The sequence below is a fragment of the Quercus robur genome, chromosome 12, assembly GCF_932294415.1.
Source record: "Quercus robur chromosome 12, dhQueRobu3.1, whole genome shotgun sequence".
NCBI lineage: Eukaryota > Viridiplantae > Streptophyta > Magnoliopsida > Fagales > Fagaceae > Quercus > Quercus robur.
Window position 1 is genome coordinate 19,709,454 of NC_065545.1, and position 19,746 is coordinate 19,729,199.

At 35.5% G+C, this 19,746-nt stretch overlaps 2 protein-coding genes across 3 annotated transcripts; one reads left to right on the forward strand and one right to left on the reverse strand.

The window, feature by feature from the left end:
• The first annotated feature begins 424 nt into the window (after positions 1–424).
• Positions 425–4,968, forward strand: LOC126709384 (protein PALE CRESS, chloroplastic-like). The gene is made up of 7 exons (XM_050409596.1): positions 425–605; positions 720–787; positions 1,812–2,006; positions 2,354–2,440; positions 3,431–3,481; positions 3,757–3,936; positions 4,560–4,968. The coding sequence occupies exons 1-7, from the start codon at positions 476–478 to the stop codon at positions 4,794–4,796; spliced, it is 948 nt and encodes a 315-aa protein (XP_050265553.1). The 5' UTR covers positions 425–475; the 3' UTR covers positions 4,797–4,968.
• Positions 4,969–10,186: 5,218 nt separating this feature from the next.
• Positions 10,187–14,133, reverse strand: LOC126708569 (isoamylase 2, chloroplastic). Of its 2 annotated transcripts, none has more exons than XM_050408358.1 (2): positions 13,958–14,133; positions 10,187–13,044 (listed from the first exon to the last, which is right to left on the reverse strand). In XM_050408358.1, the coding sequence occupies exon 2, from the start codon at positions 13,042–13,044 to the stop codon at positions 10,381–10,383; it is 2,664 nt and encodes an 887-aa protein (XP_050264315.1). In that variant the 5' UTR covers positions 13,958–14,133; the 3' UTR covers positions 10,187–10,380. The 2 variants fall into 2 exon arrangements, with proteins under 2 accessions (XP_050264315.1, XP_050264314.1); XM_050408357.1 differs by having other exon boundaries at positions 10,187–13,135.
• Positions 14,134–19,746: the final 5,613 nt, after the last annotated feature.

Sequence of the window (19,746 nt, forward strand, 5' to 3'; positions counted from 1 at the left end):
ATGTTATATCTACAACACTTTCACAATAAATTTCAAGTGAGATTGTTATTTACTGGTACTAGTGGGTAAGAAAGTAATTTTAGTGATATGTTCATATTAAAACCAATAACAATTTGCTACTTAAAATTTATTATGAAAACTTGTAACAATATTGTGAATATAACACTTCTTTAAAATTAAAACATACCTCTATTCTTTTTACCTACTACTAATACAATATAAGTTTAAGGATACAACACTTTTTTTAATTTTTACAGCTATTGTCATGTTTTGTTGCAATTAGAAAGTGACATATTACTTTTTTGATTAAAATGTGAATATTGTGACTCTATTTTAGCCTTGGGCCAAGTACATGCCGAAGTGCTTGGGCCTATTCTGTGTGATGAAAGTCTTGGGCCAAGTACATGCCTAAACTACATTCTCCATTATTAACATCCCTGACCCACTGAGCTCTCTCTAGATATCTCAACAGAAAATGGAGGCAAATGTGTTAGCACTAACGTGCTTCGCTCCCCCGCCATTACCAACTTTCTCTGTTGCCCTCGCAAGGCTTCCAATAATTCCTCACCCTTCTCCCTTCAAGCCCAAGCACTCACACTTCTCAGGTTAGTCCCCACCACCACAAACACCATTTGCACTTTCAAAAGTTTTTGTCTTTGCTAATTTTAAAGTTTTTGTTTTCGTTTTTTTGGGTTCTTTGGTTGGGATTTGATAACCAGTTCTGAGGCGGTGTATGAACAAGGATGAGCAGCTTATAGATGGGCTTCCAAAGGAGTATTATGATGATGTATGTATGTATGTAGTTGTTGATATGTATCAGCTATGGCATTCTTTGCACCTTTTCTTAAATGGGTGTCTCTTATTTTTCTGTTTTGCTATATAGACTGGATGATTGTTCGTTTTTGATTATTGGGTATTCAAATTTATTGATTTCCTGAGATGGGTCAATGGTAGATTTGCCATATATGCCACTAAATCATTAATTTGTATGTATGTGTGTGTATCTATATATATATATATATATATATATAGGTATAGAGTGGGTCTTGTTGATTTGTTTTCAAGCTGATAACTAAAGGCCCACTGATTCTGCTACACTTGGTCCTGACTAGAGTGTTTTGGAATTTTTAATACAAATTAAATACAGTAAAAGAGTGTGTTGGAATCATTTGGCACCACACCAATAAATGGTTTGGTATGTTTTGACAGTGATCACATATTTGAGATTTATGTGTGCAAAATTACATCATGCAGGTTCATATTACACTTGAGCCTCTATTACTATGAAAAATATTAGAATAGCTTAAGAAGTTAGGCTTGACTCAATCTCAGTCAATTTGAAGTGCTTTTCTATAACAGCGTTAATGGAATGCCTTCATAGCTTACAAATTAAGCAATCTGAGTTTATTGTTTGTGAAATTACAATTGACATGCAAGTTAAATGACGAACCTCTTTTCACGGTTGCCTCTTACCAGTTAAGAAAAATTGATTTTGAATTATATTGCCTTGTCCATGTCCTCCAGAATTAAATTTGATTTATAGCATTACTGTTTCCCGTTTTATTACTTTCATATATAGCTTAATCCAATGTTATAATTTTCTTATTCTTGAAAAATTTTGTTCAGATTATGATCACTCCCTCAATTGAATGGATAACTGGTCCTGATTGATGGGTTTTGGGGCATTGTGGGCATTCTGTATATAACAATATGTTGCCTAAATGTAAAACCCACGTTCTTATTATGTTGAACTCATGTAACCTCTAAGATATGCACTATTTGGAAAGTTGCATTAACCTACTCTAGGTTAGGAATGGCAAGCACGGCAACGGGAAAAGACAAAGGAGCTTCATCGAAGACGTCAACAGGAAGAAGAAGAAGAGGAAAGAAAGATTGAAGAGTATCGTGAAATTGGCACACGCTTGAAAGGGTATCCGGAAGAAGATGTCAGAAAAGCACGGAGATTGGTTTCGAGCTTGATCAGAGCTGCTGAAGAAGTTGAAGAGGTAATCATAAATTACAGTATTCAAGCCTCACAAATGGCTTAATCTGTCGAGAGATTAAGACTTTAAAATTATGAGAATGTGTTCATTTCTAAAGAGTGCTTTCTGCATACACACGAGTCGATAGAAGTCCTTCTGAAAAGTAAAAGCCCTTCCCTTTTTCCTTTTTTGGCTGCTTTTGTTTTCTTTATGAAGGAAATATTTAGGTCTTATAGCTAAGGACATCTCATTTCGTTGCTGTCTATACTCATACATCCTTTGTAGCTTGTAGCATTTTCCATAAGTGGGAAGCTGAGTCAAACTATTCATGTAGGATAATTGTGACTATTGATTAACTTTCTTATAAGCAGGAAATTGAGAAAGCTGCTGAGAAAGGAGAACTCAATGAACTTGTTCTAATGGTCATATGGAATCGCCTTGATCTTGCTAGACGTGACGTAAGTTATTCTTTTGTTGTCTCTAAATTTTGTGTTGCATCTTTTCTTTTTATGCAATGTTGTTGTAGTGTAATGTTTTGCAAACATTTTTTAGTGTGCCAATGTAAATGTTTGCAATCACTGATTATTGTAATGTTCAAACTTGATGGCTGCCTTTTTTAATTTCTCTATAGGTGTAGGAGTGTTTATTGCTTTTCAGCATTAGTTTCATAAGTCTCAAACATTTGTAAATACTTATAGAACCAAATTTTTTTTTTAAATTTATTTAAAAGAAAGTTTGTTTTTACACGAGTTTGAAGAAAATAATATGTATCATAGATTAGAATCTGGAATTTATGAGTATCAAATTCTCAACTAATATTTCTCATTAAGGAAAAGTGATGAAGTTACTATGATTAGCTATTTCTTATAAGCAAGGCATCCATGTTGATTAAGGACTCTGATGACCAAAGTTACTCTAAATCGCATATTACTTATGATTATTTGGAGAAAAAGAGAGTTCAAGGTCTTCTTTTAGGAGGCTTCTCTTACTTAGAAAAGAATAAGGTATCAAACAAATAGAGAAATTAAAGACCATTGAACCTTCAATGTCAATCTGATATCCAACACAATACCTGTAACTTAAGGAAAATCAAGCTTATACTGGTCATGGGTTGAGAAAGGGAATTTAAATCAATATCTAATTTCTCATTGTTCCTCAACAACTCAATGGTAAAGCAGTTGGCTGTTAGCTGACTGTTCATAGGTTTTAATACATATGTCTAACAAATAAATTTGCTCAAGTCCTCTTAATTTGTATTTTTGTTTTAAGGCAAGAATTGGGAACTTATTTGTCCTTTTTAGCATAAGGCTTTGCCTTGTCCTTTTTTCTTTTTCTTTTTTTTTGGTTCCTTGTAAATCTTAATAGTATGAGTTCAGTAGAACTTAATATAATGCAGTCTCTTTATCTCTCTCTCTAGTGTTGATTTAGATATTTACCTCATTTTCCAGGAAGAAAAGGATGCTATAAGAAGTCTTGATCTGTTATATAGAAGGGTTGAGGTATACACTACTTCTCATATAATAGTGCCAGACTTAAATTCATTTGTTTCAATACACAGATGGGTTTTAACTTTCAAAATCAAATGCTGATCATTGTTGAATCTTGTCTGAAATCGTGCTGATTTTTAGTAGAATCCTTACATAATTATTCTAGCCTAGCACATCTTGCACCATGATACTCCTTTAGGCCCTTTTCATTTTGTAGTTTCCTTTCTTCATTGCCTTACTTGGGAGAAAATAGAATTATAAGCTTTGAATTTTACTTAATATTTTAGACTGAGATTTTGAAACGGGAGGCTACTCCTGCCATGAGACTGCTCAACGATCTTTTGAATATGCATGATGGGTTTGATGATGAAGGCTGGATGAAGGAATGCAAAAAACGCATGGTTGACACCTTTCCTAGAGAGGATCCATTTAGCATTCTTGTTCCAGCAGGATTTGACATTGATAAGGTATGCTGCAAATATACAAATTATATTTCCTATGGCTTTGATCGAACTACATGATAGCCACAACTAGCATGTTTCTTGTAGAACTCACAGATCTTTTCTTTTTTTCTTTTTTATTTGTATGATGGTGCCTTTTCTTTTAGCTGTACCGAAGAAATCTATAAGGGTATAGAATGACATATTGGTCATTCTCACAGAAACCTCTCTTGCATGCACACATTCATGGAATCAGGAGTGGCATCAGGCCCTCTTAAGTCAATCAGGACAATCTCTGCATTTAGGGACAAGCGCATAACCATTCTTTTCGTGAAGGCATAGAATGAAAAATTATAGGAGTTGGTATTGATTGTAGGAAGTACCTAGACTAATTAGAGGAAGATTCACATTTCTCCTTCTTGGGCAGTAAAATGGAAGCATGGTTCTATTATATCCAAGATAATGGAATATTTTTCTAATGGGAGATCATTTAATGTTCAAGATAAAACTAACCAGTCTGGGATTGCTTCATTCAACTTTGGAGCAGATGATATATGTCACAACTAGATCTAATATAAACACTATATCCTATTGGTCAAAGTAATTTGTGTTTGATTTAACTTCATAACAGCTTACTTTTTCCCCAACAGCATCAAGGGCCACTTCGACCTCCACTTGAAGCTGATGATACACTTTTAAGGGTAGACTTTGTCAGAGAGGTTAATGCATTGCTACAAGAGGTCCGGTATCAACAAACTGAAGCACAGCATGCACAAGATTCGTTTGATCCTGAATCTGTTGCAAGTAGGTTGAAGCAACAGGAGAAACAAAGAGCCATACGCCAAGTAGAATCACTGCTGGACCTGGCCATAAATTTGAAATGGTAGCCATACTTTGTACCTTTTATTGCTAATATGGGGTTTTGGAATCCCAGTTTGCCACATTTTTTATGTTGTGCCTGGGTTTATTGTAGCAGTTGTATTTATATTAGGACCTTTGTGCGCTTATATTACAGTTGATCTATAAAAGAAATTATATGTTTTTCTGCACAATTTCGAATTGGAGGTTTCTTCTCCTTTCCTTTTCTTCTTTTTTCATTGAATAGAAGTTTCCTTCAACCAAACTGGAAAAATACATGAAAGCTTCCAGCTGTGCAAATCTCATGCAGTTAAAGAACGTACCATGATACAATGAACTCAAGTAGTGGTTACTTCTACACTGAAAGTTCAAATATGTGTATAAACCAAGGATGTTAATACCGTACCGGAGGCTGTACCGGTTTGGCCAGCAGTACGATATATTTCGGATACCGGTCAATACCGGTGTACCGTTTCGAGTTTACCGTTATACATATAAAATCCTATATATATATATATATATATATTTTTTTTTTGGCTGAATTTAAATCCTATGTCTTTAAATATATTTAGGCCCAATTCATCATTATCTTTATCCTTCTACAACGGCCAATCCATCACATATAAATCTAAATTATTTAATCATTATATCCAAAAAAAAAAAACTTGAAACAATTGTAAAAGATTCAAACCGTCAAAGACCCCACCAAATTCACGTGAATTCTGATAGAATTCAATGCCTTACAGCCTTAGTTTAACTTTAACCACAGCCACACGTTATTTTCAAAAAGAATAAACACAGCCACATGTTTTGAAAATGCATTGAGAAGCCAAACGCATTGAGAAGCCAAATGCTCAGGGACGAGAAGGCTGGTGTTAAGCGAAATGCGCAGGGACGAGAAAGCTGGTGTTAAGCGAAGAAGAGGAGAAGATAGAAAAAAAAAAGTAAGAACGAGAGATGCAAATTAATAGAATGAGGCCAAGATGCAACGGTAGTCTCCGTCGGAACTTCATCATTGTCTCAGTGTCACGGATCTACTGGTTTTTGCAGCTGTAGGCTCTGCCGGAACTTTTGGCCCGGTATCCATTTACCGGCCGAAATAGTCGGATTTCACCGGTATGGCCGGTACGCGACCGGTACGGCCGGTATTTTTTCCGGTACGAAACAGAGGTAGTATCTGTACCGGTTTACTGGCCGGTGCGGTATATTCCGGCGGTACCGGCCGGTACGGTACGGAATTGACATCCATGGTATAAACACCCTTGAACGTTTAGACCCCCAAATTACAACTTAACCAATTCAAGCATTATGTCAAACAACAAGTGTGCGGAAACTTAACATAAGCTATAATATGGAATTGGTAAAACTATCTAAGTCAAATTAAAATCACAATTCACAGCAGATAATGAAAAGGCAAAGATAGAGAGGAAGGAAGATGCAAACACAAAGACAATACGCGATGCGTTATCGAAGAGGAAACCGAAGCCCTCGGCGTAAAACCTCTCCGCCGCCCTCCAAGCGGTAAACAATCCACTAGAAAATATAGTTGGGATACATGGACAGCAATAGACCCTCCAAGCCTAATCTACCCAGTGTACCTAAGCCCTCTAAGCTTCTTGCTCCAACGAGATTGCGCCGAACCTTTTTCTTTTCTAGCTTCCCGGATTCCGCTACTAGACCGTAGCATCAACCAATGAAGATTGGTTCCTTCCTAACTGCTTCCCAGAAATCCAAACAGCTCTCTCACAGTAATGATAATGGTGAGAACCAAGTTTGGTAAGATGCCTCTCAAGGATTTGACAAAAGAAGTATCGAGTGGACTTATCTTTTGCCCATTAAAAATAAAAACAATCCCAATTCCCCTCTCTTGACTGGGCTTATGTCCATCTAATATTGAACTTACTAGTGGTTGACCAAAAATGAGGCCTATAACTTTAGGCTAAATGGGTATTTTCCTGTCTGTAAATTATCCTGATTGTCCAAAGATTAATTCACAAAAGATACCCTTCTCAAAACCAATAACCATGATTGCTTCTTGCATCTCTAACTGAAATCAAATTCTTCCTTCACCAAGCAAAATAAGGACAAGTGCATGAGTTTGTATTCCTTAAATTGAACACGACTTATAGTTGAGATTAAATGAACCAAACTAAAGATGAATAATTGAGTGTGGTTAATTACTATTATCTTTCATGCAAACACAGCCCCAATCTTGAGAAATTGAGGCAATTTATAGCTATGGCTGATTTAGTTAATGGGTTACAATAATAGAGAGTTAAAACCTGCTATTATTGTTATGCAAGAAAAAATAATAGTAATACACCACATCCACATATAAGAATATTATCACCATCTTCTTAGCTGTTAAACAGTCTTCCAATCACAAAAGCTACCCTTCTCAAAACCATATTGCTTCTTGCATCGTTACACTGACATCAAATTCTCCCATCACCAAGCAAATTAGGAAAAGTGCATGGATGTGAATTAAATTGAACAATACTTTATAACATGATCATCCAAAAGTAAAGATTCAATGAACTAAACTAAAGACGAATATTTGAGTTAGTGGTTCATTACTATTGTCGTTCATGCAAACAAAGCCCCAACCTTGTGAAAATTGAGGCAATATATAGCAATGGCTGGTCATTGCTTTTAGTTGATGGGTTACAAACTTACAATAATAGAGAGTTAAAACTTGCTATTATTGTTATGCAACAAAACCTCAATCTAAGAAAGATTTTCTGTATGAATGTAACCAGAAAATTGATAGTCCAAGCAAGACTGAAAATATGCATATCACTAAACTATGAAAGCAGTGCTTTAATGCCTTCAAGCTCAGATGGACATGCATGTGAGATGAATCCATATAAAAGATTTCTATCATTCAGTTAAATTTTAAAATAAAAATGTTTTTAAGTAATTGAATTTTGAACTGCTTACTATAGTTTACACAAATGTTTCTACAGCATTAGGACTTAGGATTTAACGTAACAAGAATTGTTTTTATAATCTTAATTTCAGAGGTTCTGAAATTAAGGCTACATCATGCTTTGATTTCAGATGGATGTTAAACATCGAACCTAGGAAGTTGCAATAGAAATTAAGTAATGGCCAACAAAGACAAGAAAATATTTTACATCAAGAAAAAGGTATTATAAAAAATTATAATCTATAAATTTTTTTTTTCTTTCCTTTTGGAATGGAAGATACTAAACAAGAAAATAGAATCTCTCTTTTAACTTTAGAAGGCATAGGATCAACCAGAGAGGTCCAATAAAACTTACTACTTCAAAAAAACAAAAACGAAATGACGGTTTTAATCCAAGTAACAAGTGCAAGTGTGTTTATTAAATTGAACACAACTTATATAACATGATCATCTAACATCAAGTTAAAGATTCAATGAACAAACTAAAGAAGAATAATTGAGTTAGTGGGTAATTACTATTATTGTTCATGCAAACAAAGCCCCCCAGTCTTGAGAAGATTGAGGCAATTTGACTATTACTGTTATGCAATCAAAGCCTCAATGTAGGAAAGATTAGCAAATCTCACTATAAATTTCAGGCCTCTGTTTCTCTCTCTCAAGTCTCAACTCACCCATCTTCTTCTTTGCATTCTCCACATCTCCATTGTGAAAACATGTCCTCAAGTGAGCCAAACTTGGGTGGCTGGAGCTTCTTCCAAGCTAAAATTGACAACAATTCCCACACTACCGCAGAAATCTTAGGTGATGATACAGGTGCGGTTGTCACTGAAAACAAAAAAATTAGTACTGAAAAGAATTCTCAAAAAAAGCAGCAAGTTTCATCTTCATCATCAAAGAAGAATGATGAAGAATGTAGGAGTAGTAGTTTCCCAGCACCGTTGAGCTCAAGTGCTGTGCTGCGTATTGTGCCTCATAGAAAAGGTGGTCGACTCATTCTTCAAGCTGTGCCTATCCATGAAGAAGAAGAAGACAAAGCTGAAGAAAAGTGAATTTTAGTAATGAATTAAAGCTAGCTTTATTTAGTATAGTCTAGTGGGTTCATGTGAGAAGAGTTTCCTTGTTATGTTTAATTTTCTAGTTTGTTTACTTAAGTTATGATGTATTATCTGTCAGTTATGGTATTGTGTTATTATGGTTATTTGACATAGTAGTCAAAATTGTTGTCCATGTATTAATGCATTGCAATGCTCTGTTTTTGTACTCTAAACAGAGCAAATTCTCTGTTCTGTTATGTAGGAGAAGAGTTCTGTATTAGACCTAAACGACACCATTTCAGTTGAACATTAGTTAAGTAAGACGCGTGGCGTGGTAAAGTTAAACAGAAACAGCATTGTTCAGCTGTAAATCTCTTCATTATTTGAAATTCTGCTATAAGCCTAAAGGACTAAAGCTGTGGTCACTTCTACTACACTTGTTAAAGAGTTCAGAGTTTAGTGGATGTGACAATCAATGGCCTATCCCAAACTCCCCCGTAATAAAAGTTGAACTGGTTCCATGATGTTACACCATCTCTACAACACAAATGCTAGTAACAAATTATGTTTGAGTGCTTACTGTATCATGATTAACAAGGAGCACGTAATGAATCAAAACTCCTAAACCATCATCTGCAATTTTTATGTAGTAGTTCATTTTTCAAGCTTCATCTAATAAATAAGCTTCAATTGCCTAATGATTAATTATGCACAAGCGAAGAGATTTTCTAAATCATCCTCTCCATTCAAATTCACTTTTATTCATTTATTGGAACCTTTCTAAAGAAGAGCTTGCCTCTAACCAATAAAACCAATTGACAACTAAATCCACCTGACAAAACCATTTGCCAGCTAATCTAGGGGCATTCGCTATGCAGTTTATGTTCATGCCAAATCAATCATTCACTTTAGCACAAAACATCACCTAGTTCAGCACTTTGAGCTTTATTTAATCACACAAAACCGAACACTTTCTCATACACTAAAATAAACACAGTTCTGCTAAAACCAATTAAAACATGGAATGAAAAACAAAACCCATTGGTGAGAGCACTGCCCTTCATTGGGCCTATTGAGAAAATATGTATGGGTTCGCCTGGTGTGTACTGAACCCAAGCATACCCTACAGGCAACCAATATTCAATTCTTTTGGCTGAGAATTCTTTAAAGGAAAAGAAATTGAACAAAGAAAAGCTCTGTTGCTGCATAGACTAGAAGTTTTGCCTCCAAAGTACAGGTTTGCATGACCAAACCTTGAAATGTTGACTGAATCGGTTTTTCCACATATCGTACAACCATGTGTGATTGTGAACATGTGTTGGAACTGTGTACATTGGTGAGAGCACTTTAACCCAAGCATGTCCATGCTTAATTTCTGGACATAATCACTTGAAGCAGCTTAAAAAATTATGTCTTTAACGTAAAACTAAATGGGATTAATATAATTGTCACATCCTTTGGTAAAGATAAAAATAATAATCTTATTAATGAATTTACACAGGTTTTTTCAGCAGCTATTGACTACTAAAAGAACATTATGATCTGCTGCACTTCAATTTTATTATTACATTATTATACAACAAAGGGGTTCAACCTCTCACAGGTACTAACTTTACATTGTGGAAGGGGAAGAGTAGGTCTGGGAAATTTTCAGTTACTTTTTGGGCTGCTGCTAGCTTCAAATAGAGCACAAGTGTGAGACTTCATCACATAAGCAACTGATTCTGCCATCTGCTCAGGAAGGGGTTCACCACTGGTTGAAAAAAACCCTGGGAATGGAAGAGCTGTGTCAACCAAACAGCGCCATGACATCCCTTCTGGGGGTTGGGGTAGAATAACACTCTCTGAATGGTCAGCTGCATTGAAAGAAATAAATAAATCACCCCTCCTTACATGGGAAGAAGATTCAGAGTTCAATGGGCTCTCCACTTCGTCAGCCCTCAATGTCATGGCCAGGAATCTGCATGATGGATCTTCCCATTTAGGAGGAGACTGGTCACTTCCATGCCACTCAATATTTTCTTCTTTCAGGAAATTCCTTTTCTGAAGAAGATCACTTCGCCTCATTCTCAACGAACTCAAAAATGAGATGAATTGCGAGGTTTGAATACTAAAACCCGTTTTTAGAGTATTCCAATCAAGAGGTTTTCTATCACCATATGCAGGGGAACCACCACAAGATTGGCCACACTCATCTCCCATGTTAAGAATAGGAACACCCAATGAAATATACAGGACAAAGAGAAAATTACGGATTTGTTTAAGCCGTCTTTCAAGGACAGTGGTGTTATCTGTAGGTCCTTCTTCCCCACAATTCCAACTTAACTGTGAAGCTAATGCATCATTACTGAAGCTGACTAAGTCCACAACAGTTAATCCAAAATTTCTAGCAATGAAATTGAAAGAAAATGCTGGGCCTCGTCCATCTGAAAAGATGTCCCCACTCCCACAAAGCCGTGTCGCAAGGTCACTTAGAAGACCCTCACCCCTCCAAAAATTTCTCACATCGTTACAAAATTTTGTATCAATTTCTGCCCATCTCTTCCAATGAGGAAAACGAGTTTCCTTTGGTAGCATGTCATGTGGATCCCAGCAATCTGCAATGATTTTGGTCTTTGAGAGTAGTGGATCAAAAGCAATTGCTTCAACCAAGGGAGGGCGAGACAAGTATTCTCCATGAAACCCTCTCAACAAAGATGAAGCATTTATGAAACAAAATCCATCAATATGAAACTCAGTCACCCAATGTTGCAGACTATCCAAAATCAATTGTTGCACAATAGGATAATTACAATTCAAATAATTTGTTGCTTCCAAATCCTCACCTTCATTCACATGATAATAGGATATATCATCAATGCCTTGCAGCGATCCAGAGACTGCAGTATGAGTAAAAACAACTTCCAACAAAACTTCTATCCCATTGGCATGCAATTGTTTTACCATCTCCTTCATTGAGTTAATAGCAGATACAGAACCACCAGAAGGTCCATACAGATTCATGGGTGAAAAGAAATGACAAGGAAAATATGGTCCATTTTTCTCATCAAACGAGAAAATTGGCTCCAGTAAAACAGCATTCATGCCCAGATCTTTAAAATGCTGCAACTTCTCTGTCAAACCAATGAAGGTCCCAGCTACATCAGTAGCTAGCTGGCTAGATTTGTGCTCCGTAAAGTGCCTCACATTTAACCGGTACACCACTAGTTTTTCCATTGGTAAGTAAGGATGAGTATCATCACCCCAGTCAAAACCAGGTTCCTTGCATAGTTGTCCAAGATACTTCTGAGATCCATCACTACTAGGAATAGAATTTACAATAATCTTAGCATATGGATCCAAAATAATTTGCCCTGCATCAAATTTATTATTGTTTCTCTGAAGTAGAGACCCTTTGCACCGATAACCATAGCTCACAAAAGTCCATGCACTTTCAAATGAGGCATGCCAGATGTCACCAGATCGATTGATGTATGGATCTAGATCAAGCTCTAAAGCAGGTTCATCTGCTTTTGCATCATCATAGAAGCATAAAATTACACCTTCTACATTTCTTGAAAAAATTGCAAAGTTCATGGAACCATCAGGTGAAAAGGAGAGACCCAATGGAGCTGGATAACCTTTACGAAAACCAACTGGCACACAAAATTTTGTCTTCCTATGACTTCTAATTTCTGAGCCACGGGAGCCAGAATCTGATGGTAATTTTAAAATGAATGAGAGATAGAAGGGAATTTGTTTTGCTTCAAACTCTAACTCAAGTGCAAACCTGCCAGCGGAGGTCTGTGTGAATGGGGTTTCACTGGTTGAGATTCTAGAATCTGGAACTGAACTTTGAACATCCAGAGGTATGAAACTTGACGAATCAGCTCTGTACCTGCCCCAACTTGATATCAGTCTATCATCAATGCTTTGTAGTTGTAACGATGAAACTTCAATATTCACAGCATATTTGACACTTGTCTTTCTAACAAAAACTTTCACCTGACCACCAACTTCTGTCCAAAATAGATAAGTTAATGCCTTTTCCCGATTATCAGCTTCAGTAATTGTGCTGTCTTTCTGTTCAATTTCCTCAACCAAAACTCGTGATGTAGCAAAGAATCTTGAATTAAGATGCCGGCAAGAAGATTTCACCACATTCTGTGAAACTTCATCACAAATTAGCCTTCTTTCCAAATCCATTTTTTCAAAGCCATATCTGATGTGGTTTCTATATATATAATGACAGGCAGGTGATGATTTAGAAACATCACTGATTCTACACTTCAAATAGCAGGACTGTATTGCAAGTGATGGTGGAAGAGTTGCCATCTATTGTCCAAAAAGCATATCCCAAACAAGAAAGAGGGTAAGATGTTTGCAAGCGTGAAGAAGATTATCCTCCTAAATTTGAAAGTTTTTTCTGTTCAAATTTCAAAATAGTAAGAAATTAGTTTTTGAATAAATAGATCAAACAGAACATTTAGTATTGTGGCCAATTTCCCTAATATTAGTTTATACCAAGAAACAGACTAAAATGTTTGACTTGCATGACTTAGCTGCAGGACCAAATTTAAACTGTAGTGTTGCAGAAATAAGCCAGACTGAAAAGCTTCAATTACATGCATTAACAGAAGATAACTTCACAAATAGTTAAAGCAAAACACGGGAGAAAATTGTATCAACAGATCACCAAAATTGTTTCCAAACAAGATATCGATTTCCCTGAGATGTGCTTATGTAAAATAGTCATTCACAACAACGTATAGACTCATTTTAAATGCTATCATTGAACACAAAGTAATCATTTTTAAATTCCACATAATGCAATTAACCTATTCAATGCCCACAAGATGCCGAGAAAAGGCATAAAATTTATTTGACAATGAACTGGACCATCATCAGATTATCGAGACTAGAAAGATATACAAAATAAATAAGCTCGTAAATACTAAAATTGAATTACACCCAGTTGAGAAGAAAAGCTAAAAGTACAGAACAAATACTTCAAATCATCAAAACAATGATACCCAGAAGCCAAAACCAATAACAAATTCAAATCATGAAAACAGTGACACCCAGAAGTCAAAAACCAAGAACAAATACTTCAAATTATCAAAACAGTAACGCCCAGAATCCAAAACCAAGAACAAATACTTCAAATCATCAAAAAAATGATACCCAGGAGCCAAAATCAAAACTTTACATTCAAACACGATCAAACGAGAGAGGGAATGGAACTTACATCATGGGGTTTCCTCAGTGTGAGAAGCTGATATTTTCCATTAGATGAGAAAGAGAGTCAGAGAGGGAGAGAGAGAGAGTTTGCGTTGTCACTTGTCACCGCACTACGGAGCTAAGCTGATAGTGATAGAGATTTGGAGAATTTGGTTGGAACTAGTGCACGAGTCACGAGCGTTCGTTAATGGTACTACGCTTTTTTATAGGTTACTCAATCCTCACCATTAGATCTGACATGTTGAGAAACAGTTTTCCTTTAACGGTCAATATTGTATTTTTTTTTTTCTTCTTAATAAATGATGCATTATTGAAAAAAATGAAAAGTATTTTAATTAAAATAATAGTGGTTTAAAACTTTAATGAGTTGGAGTTGATTATTTTTAATATAAATTTTTTCATGCCACTTTGTGATATATACTTTATACCACTTTGTCTACTACTATTAAAATATTTGACATATTAATTCTAAAAAAAAAGTATAAAACCCCTCTTTCTCTTTGCTGCCATGGCTGTGAATCTAGTGTTATTGTGGGATGTGTGCAAGACAACAGTGCTGAAAAAATCATTATTAGTTGCATTGGGTACTTTGATGGCATGAGCATAAAGTATCCAATGCTACTAACAATGATTGAGACGCATGAAGGTGAAAGGTTGTAAACATTAAACGGTATTATTTTTTTAGAACATGTGTCCATAATTTTCTAAGTTGGACTAATAACATAACTATTTTTTTACTTAGATGGATTTGAATGATGAAGTACTTAAGACCATAATTTTTTCGGATTTTGTGCGGAAACTAGGTTTGGTTCATGTTGCATGCCGTTATTTGTGTTACATTATCCATCAAAGGCAACAACTAAAAAGAAGACATGTTCCCTACATTCCTACACAATCAACCATAGAAAGACAAAAAGTTCGTGATGAACTAATGTCTCGACTTAAGAATAGTGAAAAATGCTATGATGTAATACGCATGAGTCCACAAGCTTTCAAGGTTTGTGTAACATTTTGCGGAGAGATGGTGATCTTCAAGACACACAGCATGCCACGGTTGAAGAGCAAGTTGGCAAGTTTCTTCACATGCTCACATAATCAGACGACTCGTACAATGTCCTTCTTTTTTTGTCGTTCCGGTGAGACCATTAGTCGCCATTTTCATAACGTGTTAAGATCAATAATTATGTTAGAGGATCAATTCCTTCGACAACCTGATGGAACCCAAGTGCCACTTGAAATACTACAAAGTAGTAGGTTCAACCCATATTTTAAGGTAAATATATCATGCATATAATTTATATTTGATAGTAGTATAGTACAAATATATTTTAAGGTAAATGTTTTTGAGAGATAATGTTAATCTTAGGATTGTATTGGGGCACTTGATGGAACACATGTGTGTGTCAAAGTATCTAATGAGGATGCACCAAGATATCGGGATAGGAAGGGTTACACAACACAAAATGTGTTGGCGGCATGCTCATTTGATTTAAAATTCACATACGTATTACCAGGTTGGGAAGGAACTGCTTCAGATTCAAGAATAATAAAGAGTGCTTTAACTAGAAACGATAACTTGAAAATCCCACAAGGTAAAATTCAAATACGTATTAGGGTGTATTATTTATAATTAAAAAATTTGTAGTATATAATTAATGGTTGTTATTGTTTATTAGGTAAATATTATCTTGTTGATGCAGGATACATGAATAGAAGTCGTCTAATTGCACCTTATAGGGGAGTGCGCTATCATTTAAAAGAATACTTTGTTCGTCCTCCTTAAAATGCTAAAGAATTATTTAATTTGCGACATGCATCACTGCGCACTACTATTGAAAGAGCATTTGGTGTACTTAAAAAGAGATTTCTTATCATAGCAAGTACTATAGAGCCTAATTATTGTGTTGACACCTAAAATGAAATCATTTTAGCATGCTGCATACTTCATAATTATTTAATGGGTGTCGATCCTGGTGAAAGTATTATTGCTAAAGTTGATGAAGAGGTTTTGCATTCTCATTATGAACGTGTGGCCCCTACTCCAAGAGAAGATGATAAGGATGCTAGGCAAGGAGATATTATAAGAGATTCTATAACATCAGCCATGTGGCAAAATTATGTCCAAATATGATAGCTTTTGGGTTTATTGTTGTCATGTCGTTTAAGACTATGCTATGTTTCAATTACTTAGACCTAAATGTTATGCAAATTTCTCTTTTTATTTTGATATTGCTCTCTACCTTTTGATAATTAATATTAATATTTACACAATATTTTATGTGTTTTTTGTCCTATTAATTATAGCATGGGTAAGATATCAAAGAAGAATGGTGGAGATCTAAGCAAAGAAGTATAATGGAGTAGTGTTATGGATGATGCTTTAGTGGATGCTTTTTTACATCAGGTGATCATAGGTGGTAGAGTTAATGGAACTTTTACCTCTAAGGCATATGATGACATAGTGAAATAATTGGTTAAAAAATTTGACATGGAGATCAACAAGGATAAGGTGAAAAATCGACAAAAGACACTGAAGAAGAATTTTCATGAATGCTATGACATATTTAAAGATGGATTGAGTGGTTTTGGATAGAATGATTCTTTAAATATGTGGACAGCTGAACCAGAAGTTTGGGAGCCACTCATAGCGGTAAATTACCATTTTTTGTGAGTTTAATTTTACATTACATAATTATATCTGTTGTTTAACCATTTGTCTTGGTTTGTAAAAGTCTAAACCTGCAGCCAAGAAGTGGATGACAACATCTATACTCAACTACTCTAAGATGGATTGAGTGGTTTTGGATAGAATGATTCTTTAAATATGTGGACAGCTGAACCAGAAGTTTGGGAGCCACTCATAGCGGTAAATTACCATTTTTTGTGAGTTTAATTTTACATTACATAATTATATCTGTTGTTTAACCATTTGTCTTGGTTTGTAAAAGTCTAAACCTGCAGCCAAGAAGTGGATGACAACATCTATACTCAACTACTCTAAGATGGCACAACTTTGGGCTAATGATAGAGCAAAAGGTGATCATACTGAAACTGCAAAGGAGAAACGTGCTAGGTATGCTGCACTGACCACTATTGATGAGATTGATAATTTGATATCTCAAAATGAAGTTTCTTTGGAGAACTTTGAAGTGGAAGATGATCAGAAGTCACTAGAAATTAATGTTGCACGTTCTCGAGTGTCATCACAAGATGTAATGTCTTCTAAAAGCAAGAAAAGACGACTGACAAAATATGATGAACTCAGGAATGTAATTTCCCAGTCATTTGATAATGTATCAAAGGTAATTGATAGGGCGACTGAGGTTATGGCAAAGTGCTTTTCAAAGTCATATGGAGCAGAAGTTCACGCAGCTTTGGGTGTATTGGACTTAGATCCAATATCAAAGACTTAGGCCTACATATTTTTGATGGAAAATCCAACATATAAAGAGATGTTCTTTGGTTGCCCAAATCATGAGCACAAATGTGTCTTATTGACACTGATGTCTAGGCCTAAAAATTAAAAAAGTGTGGGATTTTTTGGCCAAACTTAGTTTTGGAATGGATTATGTTATTTTGTTTGTTTTGGCAAGACTCATTACCGGAGTTTTTTTTTTTTTTTTTTTTTTTTTTTTTTTTTTTTTTTAAAAGATATTTGTTTGCATTGTTAGACAATATTTATTTTGTTGAGAATAAATATGTGATGCGTGAATTTCTTTACAACATAGAAATATACATAACTTGTTTTTTAGCTACAATAAAATTTTCTTTTTTCCTTAACGAAATTGGGAGATGGAGATGTAGTAAATTATCAAATCCATCATAAAGCACACCAGCCAAAAAAGATCCAATCTAAAACTAGCAGCTCTAAAAAAAATTTGCAAATTGAAATAAAGAAATTGTGCTATTGTCAATTTTTCATGCCATTATCTTCATTTGTTAAATTATTGATTAGCGTGATGCAATCTATTCACCTTGACAAAACAATATTATAATTCAATAATCTAACACAGACCCAATTGTGGCTAACTAGTTTCACATCATCCACTAAATACTAAGCATTTCAAAGCAATTATAAGTTCTCATTGATTATTTTTTATGTTCTTTAAAATGAGGAGTATAATAATAATGTTATTATAAAATGATTCCATTCCATTCCTTCCAATATCACTCCCAAACGATGTTACTTACTTTCCATTTCATTCCATTCATTTCCATTCCTTTATTTTATAACATCCAAACAAGATTTTTAAATTCCATGCCATTCCATTTCATTCCTTTCCCTACTAAATCAATTCCATTTCATTCCTTTATAAACTCCTAAATGGACCCTAATGGTTTAACTTTCTTTTTTTTTTTTTTTTTTTCCTTCTGAAAATGAAACCTGCTCCTTTAATTAATCAAAGAGGCTAAATCAGCCTCAAGAACATGAAGAATGTTCGGTGGTACATCTTTCCATTCAGACAGTTAAATTGAGTGAATTAATTACCCATTTAGCCAACCCATGGGCTACATTATTTCCTTGTCAACGAATATGGGTAAAACTAATACAATCAAAAGAAGAAACTAATAGTTTTACATCTTGAATCAAATGTTTGTGTAAAGCTAAAGATAAATTTGAGTTGATCAGCTCCTTGTAAATGGTGTCCGAGTCTCCTTCTACAGTTGCAGTAGTGATGCCGAGCTCCAAAGCAAATTCAACTGCTCTTCTCACCTCTATAGCCTCTACTTGAGCCACGATTGCCAGAAGGGGAATTTGCTATGACAAAGATTCCATAACATCCTTTCAAGTTGCAAATCACAACTCCAATTCTAGCTCTTCCTTGCTCAGAGAAAATAGCTCCGTCGTAGTTTACTTTAAAACCACCTAAGTTTGGCAGCTTCCACCTGGTGTGCTTCTGTGTAGCAGTTTCGAAATGGTTGGATGAGTGTGTTGAAACTTAGCCTTCCTTTCCTTCGCCAAGTTAAGGATTTGGTTCAAAGGACACGTAGCTTCCTTGAACCGAATCTGATTTCTGTGGTTCCATACAGCCCACCCCGTGAATGCCAATAGTGTTGTGTCTTTGTTCTCTGAGAAAGCATGTGTAAAAATATCCATCACAGGTTTCCCTTCCAACGCCGAGATCTAGCTCTATTGTGGCTCTAATTTCCATACCTCCTGCACATCAGAACAAAAGAAAACAGCATGTGAACCATCCTCATTCCTCACCTTACAGTTTTCACACAGGGCATCTTGGACAATTTTCCTGCGACACAAGTTGGCTTTTGTTGGAAGAGCTTCCCTACAAGCTCACCAAACAAAGTTTTTTACTTTGTTAGGAACCTCCAATCCCTATACATTTTTCCAGAAAACTAATTCTTAGGTTGTCAACTGCTTCGGTGTAGAACCCTCATGCAAGAAACCATAACCTGATTTGACAGAGAGTGGGCCTGTTGGAGTAAAAGGTCATATTAGCATGTCTTGTTGACTGGATGAACTTAGAGGGATGCTTTTTTATAACTTCTACTTCTGCTGCTCCAAACACATGGTCAATAACATCAGTTCGCCATCTTCTTGTAGATTGGTTGATCAAAACTGCCACTGAAGAGTTCTCTTGTCCATACAACACAGGTGAGGTGATTTTGGCCTTATTTTTAGATGGTAACCGATTATCTCCCCATATTTTGATTTGTTTCCCATCACCCACTCTCCAAAGTGCACCCTTAGAAATAACATCTCTTCCCTTGAGTATACTTCTCCATGCATACGAGGCCGAGGATGAATCTTTTGCCTCAAGAATAGACCCTTTAGGAAAA

What these genes read in the sequence shown, in the direction of transcription:
- LOC126708569 (XM_050408358.1), bottom strand. Translation starts at nt 13,044, where the DNA reads ATGGCAACTCTTCCACCATCACTTGCAATACAGTCCTGCTATTTGAAG.
- LOC126709384 (XM_050409596.1), top strand. Translation starts at nt 476, where the DNA reads ATGGAGGCAAATGTGTTAGCACTAACGTGCTTCGCTCCCCCGCCATTA. An exon ending in CAAAGGAGTATTATGATGAT is followed by an intron (nt 788 to 1,811) that starts GTATGTATGTAT and finishes ACTCTAGGTTAG; the next exon opens with GAATGGCAAGCACGGCAACG. An exon ending in TGTTATATAGAAGGGTTGAG is followed by an intron (nt 3,482 to 3,756) that starts GTATACACTACT and finishes TTAATATTTTAG; the next exon opens with ACTGAGATTTTGAAACGGGA.